The sequence below is a fragment of the Centrocercus urophasianus genome, unplaced genomic scaffold, assembly GCF_019232065.1.
Source record: "Centrocercus urophasianus isolate 14NV4802_14NV808 unplaced genomic scaffold, USGS_Curo_1.0 seq_13, whole genome shotgun sequence".
NCBI classification, from domain to species: domain Eukaryota; kingdom Metazoa; phylum Chordata; class Aves; order Galliformes; family Phasianidae; genus Centrocercus; species Centrocercus urophasianus.
In genome coordinates, this window is record NW_024884475.1 from 30,188,672 (window position 1) to 30,210,654 (window position 21,983).

Sequence of the window (21,983 nt, forward strand, 5' to 3'; positions counted from 1 at the left end):
AAAAAAAAAAAAAAAAGAAGAAGAAAAATTCACCACAGCACCTTGCTCAAATTGTCAAGTGTGCTGTAAATAATCAGTGTGTTCAAAGTCCCTTGCAGAGAATAAGCAGGCTATCTTGATTTGTGTCATGATCCTCAGTGTTTTATCTGACTCTGCTAAGTAAGTTTCAAATCACTGTGTCAGTAAAAAGGAAAACCAAAATATCTTCTTATTCCACTGTCAGATTTTAAGTCCCTGGCACGTAGACAGTATGGATCCAATATTCTGCAGTGCTCAGTCCAAAAAGCATTTTTTCCATGGTTTTGCTCACTTCTATGCCCCGTTCCCACTGACCTCACAGCAGTATGTCAAGGTTAGCTTTGACCTAAACTGCCTGAGGATTTATGACAGACAGAGATGTGGCACAGTAAGTTTGGCAATCCAAAGGGAAACAGCCTGTTTGCATGTTTAACCTCAAAGCTACGGCTACTGATTTTGCTGGGAGGCTAAAGCATTAAGGTTAGCATGAATCTCTGTTGCTTTTTTGGGGGGTCTGCTTAAAGAGAAAAAGATGTATAGAAACCTTCCTTCAGAATGCTGTGCCATTTCCTAGTCTTCTCCCTTCACCCTTTGCCCACTCCTATCACCTCTGAAACCACGTTGCCTTTGGGAGCAGAGGTATGTGCAGGGGATGGCAGCTCAGGAACAGCCCTGCTTCCTTGCAGCAGCTCTGAGCAGGCTGCTTCCTGCTTTGACATGTCCTTTGCAGGCAGCACAAATGGCAATGCTGGTGATATAGTATTGACTGAGGTTGACAAGCACAACCTGCTAGGTGCTTTCTAAAGGCAGAGGATGACACAGTCTTATCTAAGCATAAAGGGTGGGGGAGAAGCATGTCCAAGAAAATTGATCCGGGTGCTGAGAGACATAAGTCTAATTGGTTATGGTGGGTGTTTACGCTTTTCTCCCTCTCATTTTTCAATTAAAGGTAACTTTCACGTATCCTTTTGCTTCTCCACAGTTCACCCCATTGATCCTTTTTTCTTTTTGATTCAGTTCTTCTTTCTTCCTCTCTTTCAGCAGTTGCCTGTCCCTATTTATAAATACGCTGTTCCTTCCTGAAGAGAAGAGCTGAGCAAAGGATACAGGTAGGCAGTTTCTTGCAAGCTGCACAGAAAAGTGACAGAAAGCTGTAGCGATATTCCTTCTTAAATAGTACCAGTGTTTTTCTGGGAGCTAGAACAATACTAGATTCTGAAAGCTTCCACCCTTCCATATGCAGACAGTGCTCGAGGACCCTGGGCAGAAGGTGCATTCAGTTGCGTGACCAGTTTCACTTATGAAAAAGCATGAGTTGGTGTGGATCATGGCAGTATTGAAGGCAACCCCGAGGAGTCAGCAGTTATCCTGGTGGAAATGAGGAAGCCAGAAGAGACAACTGGGCAGAGTGGTCATTTTGAGAGGCAAAGAGTAAAATTGTGCCCGAGGGACAGAGATGCACTGTCACTGCCCAGAACCGGCATTTAAAAATAGCATTACTAAATACTCATGCTATCTTTCATGAGAAAAACACTGGTTCCATTTAAGAAGGTATGTCGCTACAGCTTTCTGATGTAAATCTTAACAAAACAAACATCCATACTGCCTTCAGAGGCTTTTCCCCTTTCTATTAAAGCAGGACTGTGATCCTTGCAGCCCTTACAGCCATTTGCATTTCTGCTGATGGCAAATATCTCACTGCTGGAGGAGGGAGGAGGAGCGGACATAAAGGCTGCATTCTGCCACACTGTCTTGGGGGTCAGAAGTGCATGCTTTCAAGGTGGAGTGCATAACACATAGTTTGACTAGTAACGTTAAGTGTCTGTCATTAAGGGTAACATGCCAATTCTATAATTAAATCATGATACTGTATAATACAGAAGGTTACACTGCATGAGTAGAGACAGCTGTCAAGTCCTGTGCCGTTTATTAATACATACGGCATGCACAGCATGTGTGTCTCTAACTACTAGCTGGCTCTACCTTCATAAATTATATTTGCCACTGTTTCTGATATTGGATAGCTTCAAAAAGCAAATGCCATCCATTTACTTGAAAACTGGAACTGGAACTGCAGTAGGAAAGTTTCATGTGTGCTGACCTAGCTGATTTCAAAGAATATTCCTTTAGTGTTTCTAAAAGGTCAATGCACAGAAAGGCAAAAACACTCTATCCTAATCTGAGCACTATCACAGAGGCATTAAGTGGCCTTCAGGCCAGTAGTTCAGCTCTCAGTTTCTCTGCACAAGAGACAGATGAGAACTTGCAGAACTGAATGGAGGGCAAACTAGTGAACAAATGCTTGCTCCCTGGATTGGGAATGCAAAGTGACAAACAGAACTTCATATTGATAAGTGTTGGTTAGTTGATGTTACAAGAAGCTGGGAAGAGCAGGCACCAGAAGTGTGGCCCATCAGTACCAAGCCATTAATGTCACTTGACAGTGTAGTGAGAGTTTTCTACTGCAAGAGGAACCGCCTGCAAACTTCTTTGCTTTATAATTCCTGTCATAAAAGGGTATGGAGGCAGGCAGGAAGGTTGCTGCTCTATGCTTTCCCAGACACAGTGCCTGATAGGATTACTTCTCCCACCTTTTTAACAGTTTAACTTGCAGCTAAGTGCTCCCCTCCTTCTCTCCTCTCCCTGTGGAGGACATTCTCATTCAATTGAAACAACAGATGCTGTAAGATTGCTGCTCCTGTAAGATTCATGTCAGATTGTCCACAAAGGCCACCACCGAATGGCCCTTTTCCTCTTTCAATACACTGGTGCTACTAGAGCAGACAGTCTCCAGTTTTCATGTCCTTGACCTTTATGCAGGACACCTGAGTAAAGCCCTGCTCCATGGGCCCATGCAAACACCCAGGTTTCCGTGACTTATTGCAGACCAAGCTCCCAATGAAATTAATGGGATGCTTGCTACTGACTTCAGTGGTAGCTGAGTCAACTGCTTAGAAGATGAAACCTGGACAGCTCAGAGCAGTTCCTGGCTCTGCTCCACTGGAGCACTTCTGTGTGTCTAACTTAACAGTCCCCCTCCGGCCGGTGCCCCACAGCGCGTCTCAACTAAGCAAGGTCAAGATCCGCAGTTTCCTGGCTTGCACCACTGCCCGTGAGCACCTGAAGACATCACCTCTTGCCTCCCTTGTGCTGACATGAACGTCACCAGCACCTAAAAACCTCTGTAATTAACACAGGTGTTTGGCAGTACTCAAGTACAGCGGAGTAAAGATGTTCACGCATCTGTAGAAAGACAGTTACGCCCTGGCTGACCTACCTTTAACCGAGGCTGAATATGTGGAAATGATGCAAAGGAACAGCACGGTGAGAACAATCATGCTGGACTGCCCCGAGCTCCTGACTGCAGCATGAAGTGCGAAAGCCTCCAAGAAGGAAGAGAGCCTCCAAGAAGCGACCTGCTGACAATGGAGCAGCGCTTGCAGAGGGAGCTGCCGCACCAGCCAGTGTGTTTATCTAGATGTAGTAAGGGTCAGATTCCAAATTCCACACTCAGGTACTAAGTTCATGGAAGGACTTCCAGTTAATTATTAAGAACTAGGGTAACTGGAAGTTTTTACCCATTTTATTGATTACCTCAGCTTTCATTTTTGAATGCCCATGCAGCCACATTGCTGAGCAGTGGAGGCAGCCTCCAGACCTGGCAGAACCAGGAGCTCCCTCCACTCCCCTGCTTGAACAAAGGTGTGCTGCTGACAGGGGCTGAATTTCTCACTATTGCTTTCCAACTTCAGGAATCAGCTGTATAGGCAATCACAGAAGCAGATGCTTTGTAAGGGTCTGGGAGCAGAAGTACAAGGAATTTATCAGTGCCATTAAAAAAAAAAAAAAAAAGGAAATGATGCTCTGCTAAGGAGACTGATGTGCAATATCAGTTCCTTGGCTTTTATACTGTACAAAAGAAACTCTCTCTTTTTTAGCAGCCCCTATATTACTTCATTGCAGCAGATTAGAGACTGAAAAGATGAAACAAGCCAGCCACTCTGTCTTCATCCTGAACAGGGCAAACCTGGCCCTTCTTTTTTCACCCATATTTTCCAGTTTCCTTCTGTTCAGTTTATCTCTCAATAAGCTCTCACCTGACTAAAGCACACGTTTCCCCATTTCCTCTGAGAGCAAATCCCAGCCCATCCCACAGTCAGCCCTGCTGCTAGAGGGCTCATTAAGGAAACCCTTGTCCCTCGGATAACTGCGTGGCAGCGTGTTAACCCCTCAGCATGTTCCTCAGAACACTTTGCACATCAAAATCTGTGCCAGGACACTCTCTCCCCAAGCCAGTGAAGACTGCTTCTTTCTGCATTGGGAGGGATCTGCCCCTACATGTTTAAGTAGGGGTAAGGTAGGGATAAGAAGGATAGATACCCACCAGCCATCACCATGCTTTCTTTCTCTATTTCAGAGGTTATTTTAGCAAGAGATTTTTATTTTCTTCTCCAGCAAGCTAGGTCCTGTAAATAGCTCCCTGCCACAAAATGACTTCCCACTATAGGCTAGAGTGCTACTTGCATTGTCATTACATTACAGCCTTAGGACTTTTGGCTGGCTGCTAGCTACAAATATCCCAACTAAAGCAGTGCTGCCCCAGGCTGTATTTAACTGCTAGCAATACCTTTTCTGTAATCAGTCTTCTGTATGAGTGAAGGACTGCTAGGTGAGAACAGCCTGTGATAGCATAAATGCCTCCTTCATTGCCTTGTGCTGACAGAGAAGCCTGGTACAGTGGCTGCAAATGTCATGCAATGGTGAGAAGCAGCAGAGCCACAACTGGTCCTCTCCTTCATATCCCCACACCTGGTGGAAGCCCCCTGGAAGTTCTCTGCACTGTGTGTGTGTGCATAGAGGGAAGGAGGCAGGGAGGGATTGATAGAAACAAACCTTGCTCCTGCTGCTCTCTGGTTTTTAGGTACTCTGCTTCCACAACTCAGGCTGCAAGATGCTTCTGAACTGAAGGGACTGGAGGCACAGCCTCATGTATACACAAGTGAAGATGTCTAAATAGAGCCCAGAGCACACACGGAACCAGCTGGGGGTCTCCGGGAGACACTTCCAGTCTCTATGGATGCCCCAAGAGATTGATTTTCCCTGTTAATTTGAGTATATCCCTGAATCCATAAGCCAAGTCCTTCTCACAGTTTGCAGAAGGAAATGTTATCAGGCAGATATACTGCTTTCATATTGCTGTTTCCTTGTGTCTTGTTCTAAGCTCTATTTTCTGTGCACTGTTTTGCTGCATGTAAGAGTTAGGTAACCTATGTGTGTATGCATTTCTGCACTCCAGCTGATCCTTTTGCTGCATTTGGTAAACAAGAAACTCCCCAAGCTCTCTGTTCATTTTTAGAAAAAAAATTAGAAATGACAAAATCAGTATGCAAAACAGCTCTAGCTAGAAAAAGAACAGAACTATAGGTTCTGCTTTGGAAATGAATCTTTACACTTCACTCACTGGGAGGAGGTGATGTTGGTTGGAAATCTGGGGGAAAGTAATCCCCCTCTTACACTCCTGGGACATAGGAAATGTATGTCTTCCCTGAAATGAAGTTAAAAGAACAAAGGCCTCTCTTAGTGCCAGAATATTAGAGGCCAGATCATTTACATTGGTGTAGTTGTTTGTACACCAGCCAACTGTATGCCTGTTACAGAACTAAGTCTCTAACCATCACGTATGTGCAGAGAAACAGTGTTACGTACTTCCACATGTATGTATATTTATATCTAAAAAACTACATACGTGCATTTAAAGCACACTTGGTGCAATCTTAGAATACCTGGAAAAGGGGAGGCCTGAGCCTCTCCTCAGTTGTGCTGGGGCTAAATCAGTAGTGGCTTCCTTAACATCAAATGACACCTATGAAAAGGTCTTGCACCCACCAAAGTCCACTACAGGCAGAGGCTGTGGGATCAGCCCTTTAATGGACACCTCATGCCATGCTGGCATATGTATTAGGGTCAAAGTATTACTGTTGCTGCACACTTTCCAGAGTCCAAACAATAAAGCTCATATCTTTATATGACCTTACAAAACTAATGAGATTTCCTCACATTTTTCAGGGGTCAATAAAACATTTTTGTCTTCCCTTCACAAACGCTCATAATTCTCACCTCAACCCACGTGCACCAAAGCATCCGAGCCCATCTTTGTCTTCCAGTTAGTGCTAGGGGTTCAGTGAGCTGTGCTCCCAAGACATCCTTCTTTCTGCTCTGGGGCAGGGAGACACACAGACAAACCTGCTGTGGAAATCTAGATACTAATAGTAACATAATTGAGATCTTCAATAGATGCAAGCAGAAGCAAATGCAAACCTGGTTATTTATAAAGTAATGCAGGAAATAATCACAAATGAAATCAAATATTACAGCAAATATCCAGCATGAACAGCAGCTAAAGGTCAGCGTCTTACAGTAGTGGCCCCATACAGTTCTGTGACTTTAATTTAGCCATAGCAAACCTGAAACCAGCAGCAGGACTGTAAGGCTGTGTATATCTGGAACCAGTGAAACTTGAGATAAACAGCGACGCACACGGAGAAGAGATGATGGCAGCACGCACCTCCTGTCTGCCGCACGCACCTCATTAGCCAGAGGCAAACCGCTATCGGCATACAGAATTAGGCTGCCCAAACTGTGTTTTTCTCATAACCCAAGGCTCCAGCATTACTCCTGTGCCCGGGCAGCGTTGTTCACGAAGTGATCAGGAGGGGAAGGAGCACTGTCCATGCGTTTTGGCACTAAGGGCACAAGAGCCAGCTGGTGGGGGCTTTTATATATGCAGATATGGAGCTGTAAGGCGCATCTTCCCTGAGGAATGGCAGCGCTCAGAAGGACTCTGCTGCCCTCTGTGTGAACTCGCTGGTGCCAGCACAGCCATCCGAGCAAGTTCTCCTGCCTATTTTGCTCCCTTCAATCCGCGGAGCCCACGCAGCTCCCCAGGTGGGAAGCAGCGCTTTTCCGACGGATCCTCCAGGGGCATCATAGGTCAAGGGCGGACGGCTTTAAACTCACGGAGGGAAGATTTAGACTGGATGTCGGGGGGAAGTTTTGCACTGAAAGTACGGTGAGGTGCCCAGGCTGCCCATAGAGGAGGCAGATGCCCCGTTCCTGGGGGGTTTCAGGGCCGGATTGGCGGAGCTCTGAGCAGCCCGATCTGCCGTTTGGCTAGCGGCCGGCAACCCTGCCTGTGGCCGGGGGGGCTGGAACTGAACGATTCCTGAGGTCTCTTCCAACCCAAGCGGATCTACCGCTCTACCATTCAGCGCCAAGCAGCACCGGGGGCGGCGGGGTGGTGACTGCCGGCAGCACGTGACGGCCGCCCGTAGCCCGCTGGGATTTGAAGTCGCGGAGGGCGGGGAGGGCGCGCGCGTGCGCTCGAGAGGCGGTTGTTCCTCCGAAGGCCTGGCGCGTGGGGCGGCGCGCGGGTACGTGGGGGTCTGCGCGCGCCGCGGCCGTTAGCGCTGAGGGGAGCGCGCGGGGAGCTGGGGGGCGGGGAGGAAGGGGGGATGGCCGCCTGGTGGAGGGCCCGGCGCGAGCCCCTCTGCCTCCTGCAGCGTGCGGCTGTCGCCGTCGCCTCTGGGGAGGTTTGAGGCGGGGGGTGGAGAAGCCGGGTGAGTTATGAGGTGGCTGGGGGGCGCGAATAAAGATGCGCGTGTGTTTCTGTGTGCGTGTGGGGATACGAGCACACGCGTGTGCGTACAGATGTGTAGCTGTGCGGGTGCGTGCCTGAGAGCCCTCAGGAAGCGGCCAGGGGAGCGCCGGGCGCGGGTGCTGCGGGCGGGGCTGTGCCGCTGTGCTGGGCGGGGCTGTGCCGCTGGGCGGCTGCTCCTCTTCGGCCTCGTGGCCCGGGCATCCCCGGGTGGCGCGGCGCTGTCGTGTAGCTGAGGTCGCTGAATGCCTCTGGCGGCGTGCAGCGCGGCTCTGGTGCTTTATGTGTTATTAACCTGGCTTTAAGCAAACCGCAAAAGGCACTCCGTTTTTTATGATAGATGTTTGTTAGAACGGCGTTCGTTCTGACTGAACTGGTTGTTGATAGCTTTCTAGTGACTACTCTCTTGTATCTTACAGAACTGGTGAGATGAAAAGTTGTTTTTCGTGACATATTTATCACGCGGATGAGATACAAGTCAGTAAGCCAGCCAGGAGCTCATGTCATCAGGAACACCAACAGAAAGCACCATGCCCCCTGATGCGCCTGAGGTGGAAGCAAAGGTGAAGTCGTGTGACAGGCAAGTAGAAAGACAGGAGGAAGGCACAGGCAAAGCAGAATGCCTTGAGCCCATGTCCAAGAGGCAAAGGAAGAAACTACTGAAGCAAAAACAGTGGGAAGAACAGAAGGATCTCCGAAGGTATGGTTCACGAAATGGTTTTTGTAGGACTGTGTGTGCTAATTTCTTGTGATGGTCATAGCGTGTCAGCAGAATCTGTGCATAGATAGTTTTAGCAAATCAGGGCACTTGAACCAGTTTTTTCCCATACCAGGTTTAAAGCAGTAGTCACAGTCTGCTCCATCCGAGAATGAAGAAGCTGTAAAGGTAAGCATTTTCTCCATGCTAGAAGTGTTCCTCAGCTTGAAGCAGATAGGAGAAGGGCTTCAAAATTGCATGTTACTGGCTTGTCAGGAGGGATGAATCTCAGGAATGGGATGTGCCTTTCCTTGTTGCTGGCAGATCTTGTAAAGCACTGAGTTCATTTTTTGTTGTTTTGTTGTTTTTTTTTTTTTCCTTTTTTGACACATGAAATGCTGTACTGTTAGTTACGTGGACTTACCTGTGAAAATGTTTTTGGGCAATGGTGAGCTGTGTTCTTCTGTTGTTGGGAAGAAGCATATGTGGGCAGAAGACCTGACTCAGAATACCTTTAAGTCTGCAAAACTCTCACCATTGTCTTCATTTGAATCATCACAGATATCTATCTTTGTGTGTATATCCAGAACTTCACAAGCAGAGTTGGGGTATCGGTTTCATGGTTCTGTTGGCACAGATGCGAGCAACAGAGAGAAATTAAACTACCACTGTTATGGGCCATCCACCTTCATCACAGAACTGTGCATTTATGTGCATAATGTGCGCCTCAGCACAACGTTTTTTCAAAGATTTATCTGTATGTTTATTTGTGTAGGCAGAAACGAAAAGAAAAACGCCAGAAGAGAAAATTAGAACGTCAGTCAAAATCAGACACCAGTAATGAAGGGAATGACAGAAAGCGTATGCGAAGGGAAGTTGTTCCCAGCACGCTTCGCCTTGTTGTGGACTGCAGCTTTGATGACTTGATGGTGCTAAAGGTAAGTCAAATTTACCCCTCAAATACAATGTTGGAAGATGCTTTGGTTGCAGTGTTGATGCAATATCAGAGCAGACAGTAGTGGATAGTTAGTATTTTTCAGATTGTAATGACTCCTAGAGCTGCTCACATCAGTTGCAGACTTTTTCAAGATTTAGAATGTATGTTTATGTACGCTTGCTAAAGATTCTGATCACATTCACGGAGATGTGGGAGTTGGTTTGATTCCATGAAACAGGAATATAGAAACAGTTTGTGCAGTGTGTTCTCTATGAAACTGCATGCAATTCTGCTTCAAAGTGGTTTTGCTAGAAAGGTTGTAAATGCCACATCCAATTACTTTTTTCTTTGAAATCAGTGTGAGGCTCCCAGCAGTGTTAGAGTGGTTCCACGGCAATTAGAACTCTTAGCATTATGAGGATACTGAGCTTTTTCTCTTAAGTACACCAGAAGTGGTTTGGGCAGGACAGCACAAAATCTCTAAAATTTTAGAGTGGATTATATATTAAAAATAAAAAATAAAAAAAAAAAGGGGGAGAGATGTTCACAGGATAGGTAAATATAAGAAAGATCAGCCATGGTACCCAGCCACTGGTCAAGACACTTGATCTGCCATTTTGAGATCAGAACAGCTTTACCCCTACAAGGAACATGCAATACTTTGCAGCCTCATGTATGAGTGCAGGCCGCAGTGTTTAAGGCAGACCTCTCCCCTTGCTTTTGCCCTGAGCCTTTCTACTGCTCTGACTTCACTGTCCTGCAAGACTGCATGAATTTGAGCTTCTGCAAAGTCCATCTGGCTGCTTTTTGACTGTAATGCGGAGCACGCGTGGCACTGACTGAGTGTTGTGGCGTGGCAAATTTCATTGATTCCTGAGATTAATTTTGAATGTTTACATGTGTGCTTAAATCTCAGTGATTTTTGTTTTGTTTGTTTCCTTGAACAATGCAAATCAAGCATGTGCATAGAGGTGTTTAAATGTGGAAGATGTATGTTTCCATGTCAGCAGAATCCCTTCACAAAGGCTGTTCCTTCTGTCAGGGTCTGATGTCCGCTCTCTGTTAGCAGTCACTTTTGCCAGTTAAAAGCCTCCTTTTTCTCTCTTTAGCTTCTGGCTCATGGTAAAGCATTTTGTGGTGGTCTGTCTGAAGGACTATGTAAAAAAACAAATTGTGTTGTATACAGGATGTTAAGAAGCTTCACAAGCAAATTCAGAGATGTTATGCAGAAAATCGCAAAGCATTCCATCCTGTGCAGGTATGTTGAAACAAACTAAGTATGGCTGTATTGTCACATACAAAGTGTGTGAAAAAGACAGTTGCAACACAGGTGGACATTAAAGAAGAAGAAGAAAAAAAAAAAAAGCTTTGTTTTTTTAATAAGAAAATTACATCTATTTTAGCTAATGAATTTTCAACCCAGAAGTTACAAAAATACATGTAAGAAAGTGTGTGGCTGTTGGTGCAGTGCCAGATACTGGTGTGCCACTAAAGCAGTGCTGATAGTCAGTTTTGTCCATGACACATAGGTGGAAAAAAGGGACTGTGTGTATTTCTTTATGTTCCTAACTGCATGATGTGGTCTTAGCACCACTATCACTTTAAACTAGATGATAAGTGAGCATTTTAGCTAATGCTTAAGAGGAAAAAAAAAAAATAAAAAATTGTACAGTGGGAAACAGATTGACATTTTAACGATTTAGTGATGTGTATCTTTCATTTGTTCTTGTCAAAGTTCTACTTGACCAGCCATGGGGGACAGCTGAAGAGCAATATGAATGAAAATGACAAAGGATGGGTCAACTGGAAGGTGAATATTTGACTATTTCTATAAGAAGGGAAAAAGAAATCATTACAATTGTTAGCTAAGTTATGTATTGTGAAGGACCAGTGCTTTATCTATGGTTATTTTTTTTTCTGTGACTTCAGAGCAATATCACGTTGAAGTGAGGCTCTTTGTGCTCTAAAATAGTATAACTTTAGTCAAAGAGTGCTTGTATTGAATCTAGATTTTATTTTTGCTTTGAACACTCCACACACAGTCTTCACTTGTTCTTCTTGAACAGATACTGTTCTCTGATGGACTGCTTGATTTAGGCAGTTCTGACAGTCATCTGTTTTGGCAGTGCTCTTTTTGGTTTTTATTTTTAATTTTTTATTGGGAAGAGCACTGCTGGTGTGATTGAAGAGTGGTTCCACTTTGAGCAGATTTTGTGTGATCGCCAGAGGCACAGAGTAAACCTCTCCTCCCACATCCTAACAAGTGCTGTTCGCTTAGTGTTTGCATCTGTTCTTGCTCTTTTGGAAAGGTGGTCTTGAAATGATTGGAATCTCTGTGGGGACAGAAGGTAACACTTGAAGAGAATCGCAAGAACTTAAGGTTTTGCAGAGTTCTTTTGGCGTTTCAGAAAGTTTCTCAGCAACTGTTTTACACACCAGTGCTCTAGGGAGCAGTGGTGGGTCTGTGGATTATTCATGCAGTATGCAGTCTGTACTGTGGGACGTAGTGAAACGTGAATGAGGGGCGTAAAGCGACCCTTGTTTTTGCTGGTTCAGTCTTGGGTCTGTAAAGATTGCCCAGCAACTCAGCAGTTAAATGTAACTCTTTGAATTCTTTTAGGATATCCAAATTAGAACAGAGCACTACAGTGAGCTAATAAAGAAAGAAGACCTAGTGTACCTCACCTCAGATTCCCCAGACGTTCTTGGTGAGCTTGACGAGAGGAAGGCTTATGTGATTGGAGGACTGGTGGATCATAATCACCACAAGGTAAACTGTGGGTATGCTTCTTCTTTACAGTTCTTCTATTCACATGTTGTTTTGCGTAAATAATGCACACGTATAAACTAACAAAAATAAATAATAAGAAAACTTCTTCAACAAAGATTTCATTAAAAATTTGTTGCAGAAGAGGGAAAGTAAAGCTTGTGGTGGTATCAGTGACTTGTGTTCCAGAGTGCAGACGTACTGAGGCTTTTTAGGATTGAATCTTTTAGTTTTAAATATAGGAACGGAATTCATAACGCTGCTCAGCTTACTGAGGGCCATATTTTCAGACAGAAGGGTTTGGTTTCTTTTCATGCACTTGTGTGTGTGCTTGTATGTGCATGCACCCAAAAATAGATGAAGAGCAGTGCTTGAATCTTGAATATCCTTTTTTTAATGAGTTTGCTTGACAGGAGAATTTAGTGAAGTAATGCAAGTGCCTGAGAGATTGGTTCCATAGCTGCACATGGGACTGTGCTGTGTGAACCTGGAAAGTCATGGAGAATGCAGCTGGGAAATAAAAGCACTTTTTGTGTGCTTTTGTTCCCACTTTTGTTCAAAGAAACCCCGATATCACTTCTGGTGATGTGTTGAGGCTTAAGATTCATTCCTTTTTTTTTTTTTTCTTAGCATCACCAATGATACTAAAGCAGTTAGTCCACACTTAAAGGCTAGTAGGAAACTAAAGCGAATCCCTTATGGTCATTATAATACAAGCGGTTACTCACTTGTATGGGAGCTGTTGATCACAGCCTGAACCTCTGATTCATCACCTGAGGTGAGCAGTGAGTCAGCTGTGAGAGCACAGGTGAAAGCAATTCCCCTGTGCTACCAGGAAGGGGTGGAGCCTGGCTCCACCTCTCCTAGACCCCATTTAAGGACTGACTGCCACTGAGGAAGGCACTCTTTCTGGGGATGGCTCCTTGTGGAGTTTGCTGCAAGCCTACAACACTGGTGAGTGTTTTCATTTATTTTGATTATCTTTCCAAGGTGATAATTTTACTGAGCCTAGCCTAGAATGGCTTGTGGGGTATCGGCTTCCTTCTCCAATCCCAAGTGAAGGGCTGACACACAGCCAGTATCTGACAGTGCAATTTCTGGCATCTGGCTTTCCTTAGGGGGCTTAAATGAAGACTCGTCTGACTGCTCTGCATTGCTGATCTCCTCTGTGGTTCCCTTGTGTCAGCACCACCGATGCTGATGGGCACTTAGCTTGGTTTGCACTAGAGCCTGAATCCTCTTCAGGGCTGACTGCAGCACCACTGCGATACTTAGCGCTCTTTGAGATCAGAGGGAGAGAAACACAAGCAGGGACACTGCTTTAATCTTGAGAACCTTTAATTTCTAGTTTTGCACTGTCATCTTCAATGACAGTGCTGGGCTGAGTTGTCCTTATTGCTGGAGCTGAAAGGTCCTGTGAGAAATCTAACCTCTTGCGAGTCTGATGTGTAAGAGAGGGCATCATTGGCCCTGCTGGCTTTACTGATTTTACATCTTACCAAGGCTAACCTTGTATACTTATTGACTGTGCAAGTGTACACACTTTCCAGAACTTGTTTGTTTCTCAGGTACTGAATTTGCTTTTTTTTTTTTTTTTTTTCCCCTATTTTTTTTTTTTTATTTTTTAATAAAAAAAAAAAAATCAACCTGGTTACCTTAAACTGAGTAACTTTGTGCTTCAGCCCAGGCTTGCCCTTGAAGCAGGCTGTGCCCGGCATGTTCTAGACCTGTATGACCAGGTCTTGTTTGCCATCCTTCTGATCGTACGTCATAGAGTGACATGTATTTGAGGTGGCATGTTTTCAGAGGTAACTCTTGAAGCAGATACTGTCTTATCTGGATAGTTTTCTGTTTTTAAATATCTTCCTCAGCAATAGTGAGGCAGTGCTGATGAGACTCTGGACAGAAAATGATGCTTGTAATCTTATCTGTATGCGCTGATATGGAATTGTGGTACTCAGTCCAGTTGTTCTTATGCCTTTCCTCCAGGGAATTACTTACAAAAAAGCTGTAGAGCAAGGAATCGGTCACGCACAGCTCCCTCTGGGAAGCTTTGTGAAGATGAACAGTCGGAAAGTGTTAGCAGTCAATCATGGTGAGTTCTAAAATACTGAGTGACGATGCTGTTACAGAACGTACCTGCAGAATTCTGAGTTTGAAACTTCGGATTGTGCGCTGTAGTGAAAGCATCCAGTTTTTAGTGAGCTGGTATTTCTTGCATCTAATTGCCTTTGGGATGCAGTAGTCATAACCTTTAAGTATTTTAGGTATGGGGAAATACAAAAGTAGCTAAGGAAGTGCCTTATCCACTGACAACTGCACCTTCTGTTCTCTTAACTTGTCCCGTGATTCATTTTGGCATTGCTACCACCCCAGCCTTACTTCTAGACTTAGTGGGTAAGTGAACAAAACACTGAAAAACCATTCTGTGTATTTTATTCCACTGGAGGTTAAGAATGTGATGTTTTTTCATGTCTTCTGACAGCTTTGTTCAGCTGTAACTGCTTAGGTACCTGTATGCTGACCTAGTTTGGTTAAGCAGTTCTCCGTCTGCTGAGCTTTCATAACTGCATTTTTACCTAGCTTCCTGGTTTTGGTTGAAGTATACAATTATGCTTGATGAAGTCTTGACGCCTTCTAGTCCTCCTGTTCTGTGATTATTTTCCAGTGTCATTTTTTTTAAAAAAAAAAAAAAAAAGCACAGAAAACAGGGGCTGCACAGACCATTGTGGGAGTTTTTTTAACATGGCATTTGAGTTTTCATTTTGCCTCACTTCGTGTTCATTTATTTTATTTGTCTTGCCTTGTGTAAGTTTGTTATGTTATTAATGTGTTGCACGATAACTTTAATTTCATGAGAGGCCAGTGATTGATGAGATGCACGTTTGCATGATAATAAAGAATATTTAAACATAAAGGAAATAGTTTCTAAAACTTAATCTTTATGTGTTCTTTATGTAGGCACTAGCAAATCTTTGCTACTTATTAGAAGTTCTGCTGTCTGTAAAGTTTTATTGGAGAATTTTTCTGCAGTAGTCTTATACTGACCTCTAGTGTCAACATTTTTGGAGGCTGCCTTATGGGGAGAAAAAGAGATCACTTATTCGGGCACTTGTTTATTTGTTTTATGATATTATGCATTTTTCTTGTGTTAGACTTCTAGGCACCTGATTTTACTGCAGTTTAGTTGCTGGGATTTCATATTGTGTGGGATTACATTCCCTAAAATATACTCTCCTAAAATATTTTCAGATCAGAGCTGAAAAGCATAACACACAGACCATTTGTGAGGTTCTGCTATTTCGCTTAAGGATTTCAGGCAAGAATAATTCCACCACTGCCAAAAGCGGAGGGACATTGTGGTTGTAATCATAGCCTGGTCCATATTGTAACCCTAATAACACAAGCTAAATTAAAAAAGACAGTTGTCAAGGGAAATGCTACTAGATATGAAGAAGATGAACAGAATCAAGCTGTCTCTCAAGTTTCGTGTAAATTTTGTGCAAGAGAGAAGCTTATTTGCGCTGAGATTTTTTTGTTGTCCTGAGAACGCATCTTGTTGCTTTTGTGATTGCTCCCCATTTCTGTTTTGGTTGACATCTGGGTGCCTGCTCTCTGTGCAGGGATTGAAGCTAGAAGACCAGAGCATGGGACAGACGAGACTGTGGGACCTGCCTGGTCTCTATGGAACTGCTTTTAATAGTGGTGAATTTGAAAAATCTCAAAGAAACTCTTTATTAACTGCCTTGTCAGTCTTTGAAGCACTTAAATTGAATGGGGCCCTCTGGTGGTGAGAAATCGCTAGTGTTGTTAACAGTGGAGTCCATATCCTGCTTTTCATTTATTTGCTTATTTATAGCTTTCATTGGGATGGTGTCTCTGTATACTTCTACAATGGCTCAGAGTCTGCGTGTTATAATGGCATGAGGAACACAAACATCCATTCAGGTTTCTATGCCAAGGCAAATTCATTTTGCTGTATGTTACAGTACCATGTTACGTTCCAGTCTGCAGTGATGTCTATTAACTGCTCCCATCGTCTTCTCACGTCCTTGCTGAATGCTTTTGTTGCTATTGCAGCATATCATTGAAGCCTCTCTCTTTCCATCAGTTCTAATTTTACTGTATCAAGTTCCAAAGCAAGGGTGTTCCTTGCATTCTTCTTGTTTCTTGAGCAGCCACTTTTGCCACAGATGTTCTCTGGAGTAACTTAAAGTGGTCTTAATGCAGTGCTATGACCTTTGAGAGTTCATGCTTCCGCATGCTTCCAAGGTGAATAACCTGCTCAGTAAAATGGCCATCTACGTCAGTGTCACACTGTCCTGTAATCTGGGCATCCTGGCAGGCTGTCCAGGAAACCTGGATCTAGGAAACCTCCAGTAAATGTGATACTTTTCTGTATCTTGACTCTCAGCATGAGATCTGTGCAGCTCCTCAGAGCTCCTCTGATCCTTTCTCATATGGAACATTTGCACTGGGTATGTGGTTTTTTCTTTTTTTTTTGAAGTCTCCATTCTCAAATGGTGTTAGCACTATTTCTATAGTGCTTGAGCTTCTGCAGTGCTTCTCGAGCTTGAGGAACCACCCCTGCACTCCAGATTTGTTAGCTATGTTTGGTTAACCTATGAGCCATAGGGCTGCCTCCTGCCTTCCCTGCTGCTGTAGGGCTGCAATTTATGTTAGGAGTTTTTTTGGGAGGGGCAGCCTGGGATTTTTCTAAATAAGAATTTGCTGATTGCATTACATAGTTTGCATATAATGCACTTTGGAGCTATTGTCAACCAGGGAAAATTTTAAGAGGTGAAACAGAAAGGAGTTGGGTAACAGTATGGTTAGTATAATAGCAACAGCAAGAAGTTTGTATTATTAATGGTTGCTGAAAGGGGGAGTAATGAGAGTTTTTGCTTTTAAGCTTGGATTTCATCAGTTAGAAGTGGAAGAGAAAGATAATGAGGTTATAGTAGGTTTTAGGAAGACTTGGGACTGTCTTTGTGTTATAATTTGGGAGGGAAGCGACATCATTGTTAAAGTGCATCCACAGGAGTATTCCTTTCTAACATGGGAAAGTGTTAATGCCAGTATAGAAGGCACCTGTGAGACCTGAAGGACGGGGGGACATTCTTCTGTCCCTGAGAGAAGTCAATTCGAAGTGGAGCAACTACAGAAAAGTGTTGCTGTAGTAACCGAGAGACTACAGAGACTAGAGGCTGAAAGTGCTTTGCTTTAAACTGCAACAGTATCAGATTGCCACTTCTGCTTCTTCCTTCACTTCCTCAGCTCTACTCAAATGCATGTAAATGTCTGTAAAAATGGATTTGGAGCTGTGTCCCTATCAGTGCTTCAGTTTCTTTCTTGTAAAAGAGCTGATAGTGTTTCTTGACGTTGCAGTGTTTGAAATCATCCTTGCGTACCTGGAGAAGAGAGACTGGAAGGAGGCCTTTTTCAGTGTCTTGCCACAGCGGAAGGGGGCAGTTCCTTTGGGGGAAGCCAGTGATTCATCCCAACGTGCCCTATGTGAGAAAGAGGGTGAAGACAAGGACTCAGACAGCAATTAGCCTGCAGAATAAGAAGATGGGAAAGATGAGACATGGAGTTTGTGGGATAACACTGAGACACGAAGCAGTTAAGCTCTGAAGATCATCTGCTGCCCTTGTGATACTTAATTGTCTCAGTGCTTGGTAGCTTCAGAGTTGGGTCAAAGTTGTTCTTGGACAGAAAGGGTAAAAACAAATGCAGTTTTTATCCTGAAACTTCTATATTAATAGCTTTAAAAAATAAATGAATAGCAAATGCAGAATTTATTTTGTTTACCAAGGAAGCTATGTTATTTATGTGGTTTTTGTTTTTTTAATAATTGCTTGGATATATTACCCAAAATACTGAATCGCTGTTTTAATGTGTGCATTCATCTCTGTTTCAGTTCTAAGCAATGAATTACAAATAATCCTGTGACCTCAAAACCTGTATCACTAGTGCCTGTTTGCAAGGCATTCATTTAAAAACAGAAATAACTCTGATTTTCCTGAGCATCTCAACAGACAGTCACAAGCAACTGTGCTGCCTTTATCAGCTGAGCCACTCCCATTTTTCCCCCTGATTTTTAGTTGTGGTCAGAGGAGGAAATACAAGTATGGGGTCAAGCCATTGCTTAATGCTTCAGCTTGAGTAAATGGGTGTCTGTGTACATGCAAAGCATGTGCCTTGGCTGGGGTGTGATACGTTTGTTGGTACATGTGCAGTGAGTTCAGATGGCAGTATACCTGGGTTTTTTTGGTTGTTTGTTTTGTTGTTTTTTTTCCCCATTCTATTAACTGTGTTGTCTGTCAAGTGCTTTGCTTTTTTTTTTTTTTTCCCCTTTTAAAGCCATAGTTTCTGTTTTGAAGCTGCCAATCAGTTTGTGCTTTTTCCAAGTTCAGAAATGGACACTTCAGAGGTGTGGCTTTGCTTCTCACCTGTGAGAATGTGCCCCATTCCCTAGCTTTGTAGGGGCTGTCCAAGTAGCTGCTGGGGCATTTTGGAATGTGAAAAAGTATGGCTCTCACACTGATTGCTGAAGAGCTAAAACCCACCTTATCGTGACTGCTCGTCTCTGCTGACCTGGAATCAGAGGAGATGGAAATGTGACTTTGTATCTGTATTCTTTCCTCTGTTACTGCTTTTTAATTGACAATGGAAGTGAGATTCCTGCAGTCTTTGTGGTCCTAAAAGGGTTGGCACCAAACTGGTCATTAGTTCCTAAACCTCTCCCTGTATTTCTAAAATATCCGCAGAAAAAGTTTCTTCTTTTGAAATAGCTTTTTTTTTTTTCCTCAAGTAGTTCTTGGTTTAGTTTTGTTAGACTACATAAAAACATTCTTTTGTTCCAGCAAGATTAGCTTCTTCATAAAAGCACTGCTGGTATTGTGTCTAACAAGAGCAGTGTAAGTATGCCCACTAGTTATTACACTGAGTTTTGACAAAAATTTGTAAAACAGTCAAATTGCAAGGAGGTACATCTTTACAGCTGAGGCACCGCATGTGAGTGTACATAGCACCCATCAAACCTGCTGTAAGATGCTTCAGTCTCTTGAAGGTTTTTTTAATCACAGAACGGCCAGGGTTGGAAGGACCTCAAGGATCATGAACCTCCAACCCCCCTGCCACATGCAGGGCCACCAACCTCCCCATTTAATACTAGACCAGGCTGCCCAGGGCCTCATCCAACCTGGCCTTGAACACCTCCAGGGACGGGGCATCCATAACCTCTCTGGGCAGTTTGTTCCAGCACCTCACCACTCACTCAGTAAGGAATTTCCCCCTGACATCCAACCTAAATCTTCCCTCCCTCAACTTAAAACCATTTCACCTTGTTGTGCAGGTATCAACCCATTCAAAGAGTTGATTCCCCTCCTCTTTGTAGGCTCCCTTTAGGCACTGAAATGCTGCAACGAGGTCACCCTGCAGCCTTTTCTCCAGGCTGAACAAGCCCAGCTCCCTCAGCCTCTCTTTGTACGGGAGGTGCTGCAGGCCCCCGATAATCTTCGTGGCTCTCTTCTGGACTCTCTCCAACAGCTGTTCTTTTTGTACTGGGGGCTCTACGCTTGGACTCAGTATTCCAGATACTGGGGGGGTCTCACGAGAGTAGAATAGAGAGGGACAATCACCTCCCTGTCCCTGCTGGCCACCCCTCTTTTGATGGGGCTCAGGATACCATTTGCCTTCCTAGCCACTAGGGCACGCTGCTGGTTCATGCACACTGTGGGCTCATAGATTTTAAGACTTATTTCATATGTGTGCCTCATTTAGGAGATAAGCTGGGGACTTTAGAGACACTTGAACAGGTCCAGTGGCACTTTATGAAATTATTCTGGTGACGAAGCATTTTAGTTTCATGAAGGAATTGTATTACAGCCTAAAAGACAGCCTGTCTTGCATATGCAGCAGTGAAATCAGAAAAATGCACATTTTTAAATCAAGCTGTTGCGAGTCTGGAGCTTTCCTACCTGTGGATAAATCGAGACCATATTCCTGGCCTAGCTTTAATCTACAGGATGTATGAATGACTGCAAGATTTGAGTGATGCCTACCTGCAGTGTTTCCAACAGATTTGAAGTACCTGCAACTTAGAGGTCCAGTATCCCACTTAATTCAACAGACAGTAGTTGCCTGTGGTACTGACAAGCAAAGAAAGCACGTAGCCAGACTGATTGGCACAAAGCAGGTGAAAGTTGTGAGCTTGTGAGAGACCTGGGCAATGATTGCCAGCAAGTTCTAAAGTCAGTGGGATTTGTATGGTCTTACAAAACAAAGAAGCACTGTCTGGAAGTGTCTCTTGGCTCCTGGTTCCTGTTTTCTAACACATTTAACTTCAAATTAGGAAAAGTCTAGCATGTTGCTTTTGTAAAACTTTGAGTGTTGCTCCGTAATATCATAGTAGTGATATTATGACCAATTGCTGAGTGTTCATTTATGTTGTCTAAATCACTTTGGTCTTTGTGTCCTTTCTAGTGCCTTTGCCAGTAATTTCTGTTGCTGTTGTTTACTTTTTCTCTGATCATGCTAACCTCACTGGTCATACTATGCTGAAGTCTGTGCATCTTGTCATGCACTGTCTCTACAAGATGCTGTCCTCAGGTTGTGTTAACTGCTAGTTAACTGTAGATGGAGCAGTAAGGACTTGTACTTCTTGTGAGGTAACGAACTGGGTGAGATTTTCTTCCTGAGCTTGGACAGAATTATCAACAAAATGATTGCAGCACAAAAGTGGGGAGACCTGTAGCTCCTGCTGTGATGCATCCACTCAACAGACAGACCAGGAATGTCGTCCTCCTGTCTCTCTAGTATCTTTTTGCTTTGTGGAAGTGCGGAAAGATAGGATGGCCATTTGTTGACATCCCTGGGAGAAGCATCCCGAGTAGCGTTGGCCTTGTCCTGTATTTCACTCGGATGTGTACGCTGTCCTTATATTTTCCAGTTTCCCTGAACGTTTGACTGCCCCTGTGAAAAAGAGCACGGGCTTCCCAAGCAGTACATCTTAGTACCTTGTCGCTCTGCAGTGGTGGGTGGGAAACAATCAAGTGATTAAAAAAAATCATGGGATTTGTGAGAAATTGTAGGACTTTGAGCGTGGCTTCCTAGCTGTTTGAATTGCATCCTGCAATATGGCATGGCGCGCTGACAGTTTGACAGTTCTGACAGTTGTGTTGCAGGCATGACACCAAAATTACTCGCGGGAAGGCTGGACGTATCGCTTAGAGAAAGCTGCCTCACAGCAGCAACAATTCCAGCTGTTAAAAATGAGAGATGGCAACTGCTATTCCAGGTCCAAGTAAATCCCCAGTAAAAGACAGGTATGAGATCTGAACTGAAGGCGATGAATGATGAGTGCCGTCAGTTATTTGTTCAGTGAGTAAGTTGCATAATAAAGATACTCAAATGTGTTAGAATAATAAGGCTTTTTTTTTTCAGAACTGCTTATTGAAATAGTTTTCAACGACTGCATAGTTTTTTTTCCTGAAAACTCTGAAAATTTGTCCATATTTAGTTATTCCAGTGAAGCATGTAACTTTCCTGTTTGAACCGCACACTGCAGAGATACATTGAGTGGGGCCAATCTGCAGTGACAGTGTAACCTCTCTGAAGAGGAATGGAAATAAATACTTTCAGGGGAGATTGGTTTGCAACCCAAGTAGTTCATGAAGCATTTAGAAGTGTTTGACATTGATGCATGACTGTTTAAACTAGCATACTGATTCTTCTCAGTAACAGAGGATGCTTCCAAAAGGCTGTGGGCTCCCAGCTGTTGGTGGTAAGAACAAATGATAGTTCTGAAGATGAGGCATCTAATTTTATTACAGGACAAAGAAATGCAGCTGTCTCACCAGAATAGTCTTTCAAATATCTCTGTCCTTGCTGTGCTTTGGTGTTTGTA

The 21,983-nt window shown here is 43.8% G+C and overlaps 2 protein-coding genes across 3 annotated transcripts in view; one reads left to right on the forward strand and one right to left on the reverse strand.

The window, feature by feature from the left end:
* Positions 1–3,494, reverse strand: part of LOC122156739 (microsomal triglyceride transfer protein) — a 28,886-nt gene extending 25,392 nt beyond the window's left edge. Inside the window, exon 1 of one of the 2 annotated variants that reach the window (XM_042811799.1) lies at positions 3,296–3,494. In XM_042811799.1, the coding sequence (XP_042667733.1) occupies positions 3,296–3,356 (61 nt within the window). In that variant the 5' untranslated portion in view covers positions 3,357–3,494. The remainder of the gene's footprint in view (positions 1–3,295) is intronic. The other variant, XM_042811800.1, reaches the window with a different exon arrangement.
* Positions 3,495–7,373: 3,879 nt separating this feature from the next.
* TRMT10A (tRNA methyltransferase 10A) lies at positions 7,374–17,950 on the forward strand. The gene is given in 9 exon segments (XM_042811704.1): positions 7,374–7,448; positions 8,092–8,372; positions 9,145–9,307; positions 10,416–10,466; positions 10,469–10,564; positions 11,042–11,116; positions 11,927–12,076; positions 14,063–14,168; positions 17,462–17,950. Coding segments are annotated over 8 exon segments (1,008 nt in total). The 5' UTR covers positions 7,374–7,448; positions 8,092–8,172; the 3' UTR covers positions 17,629–17,950.
* The last annotated feature ends 4,033 nt before the right edge of the window (positions 17,951–21,983 follow it).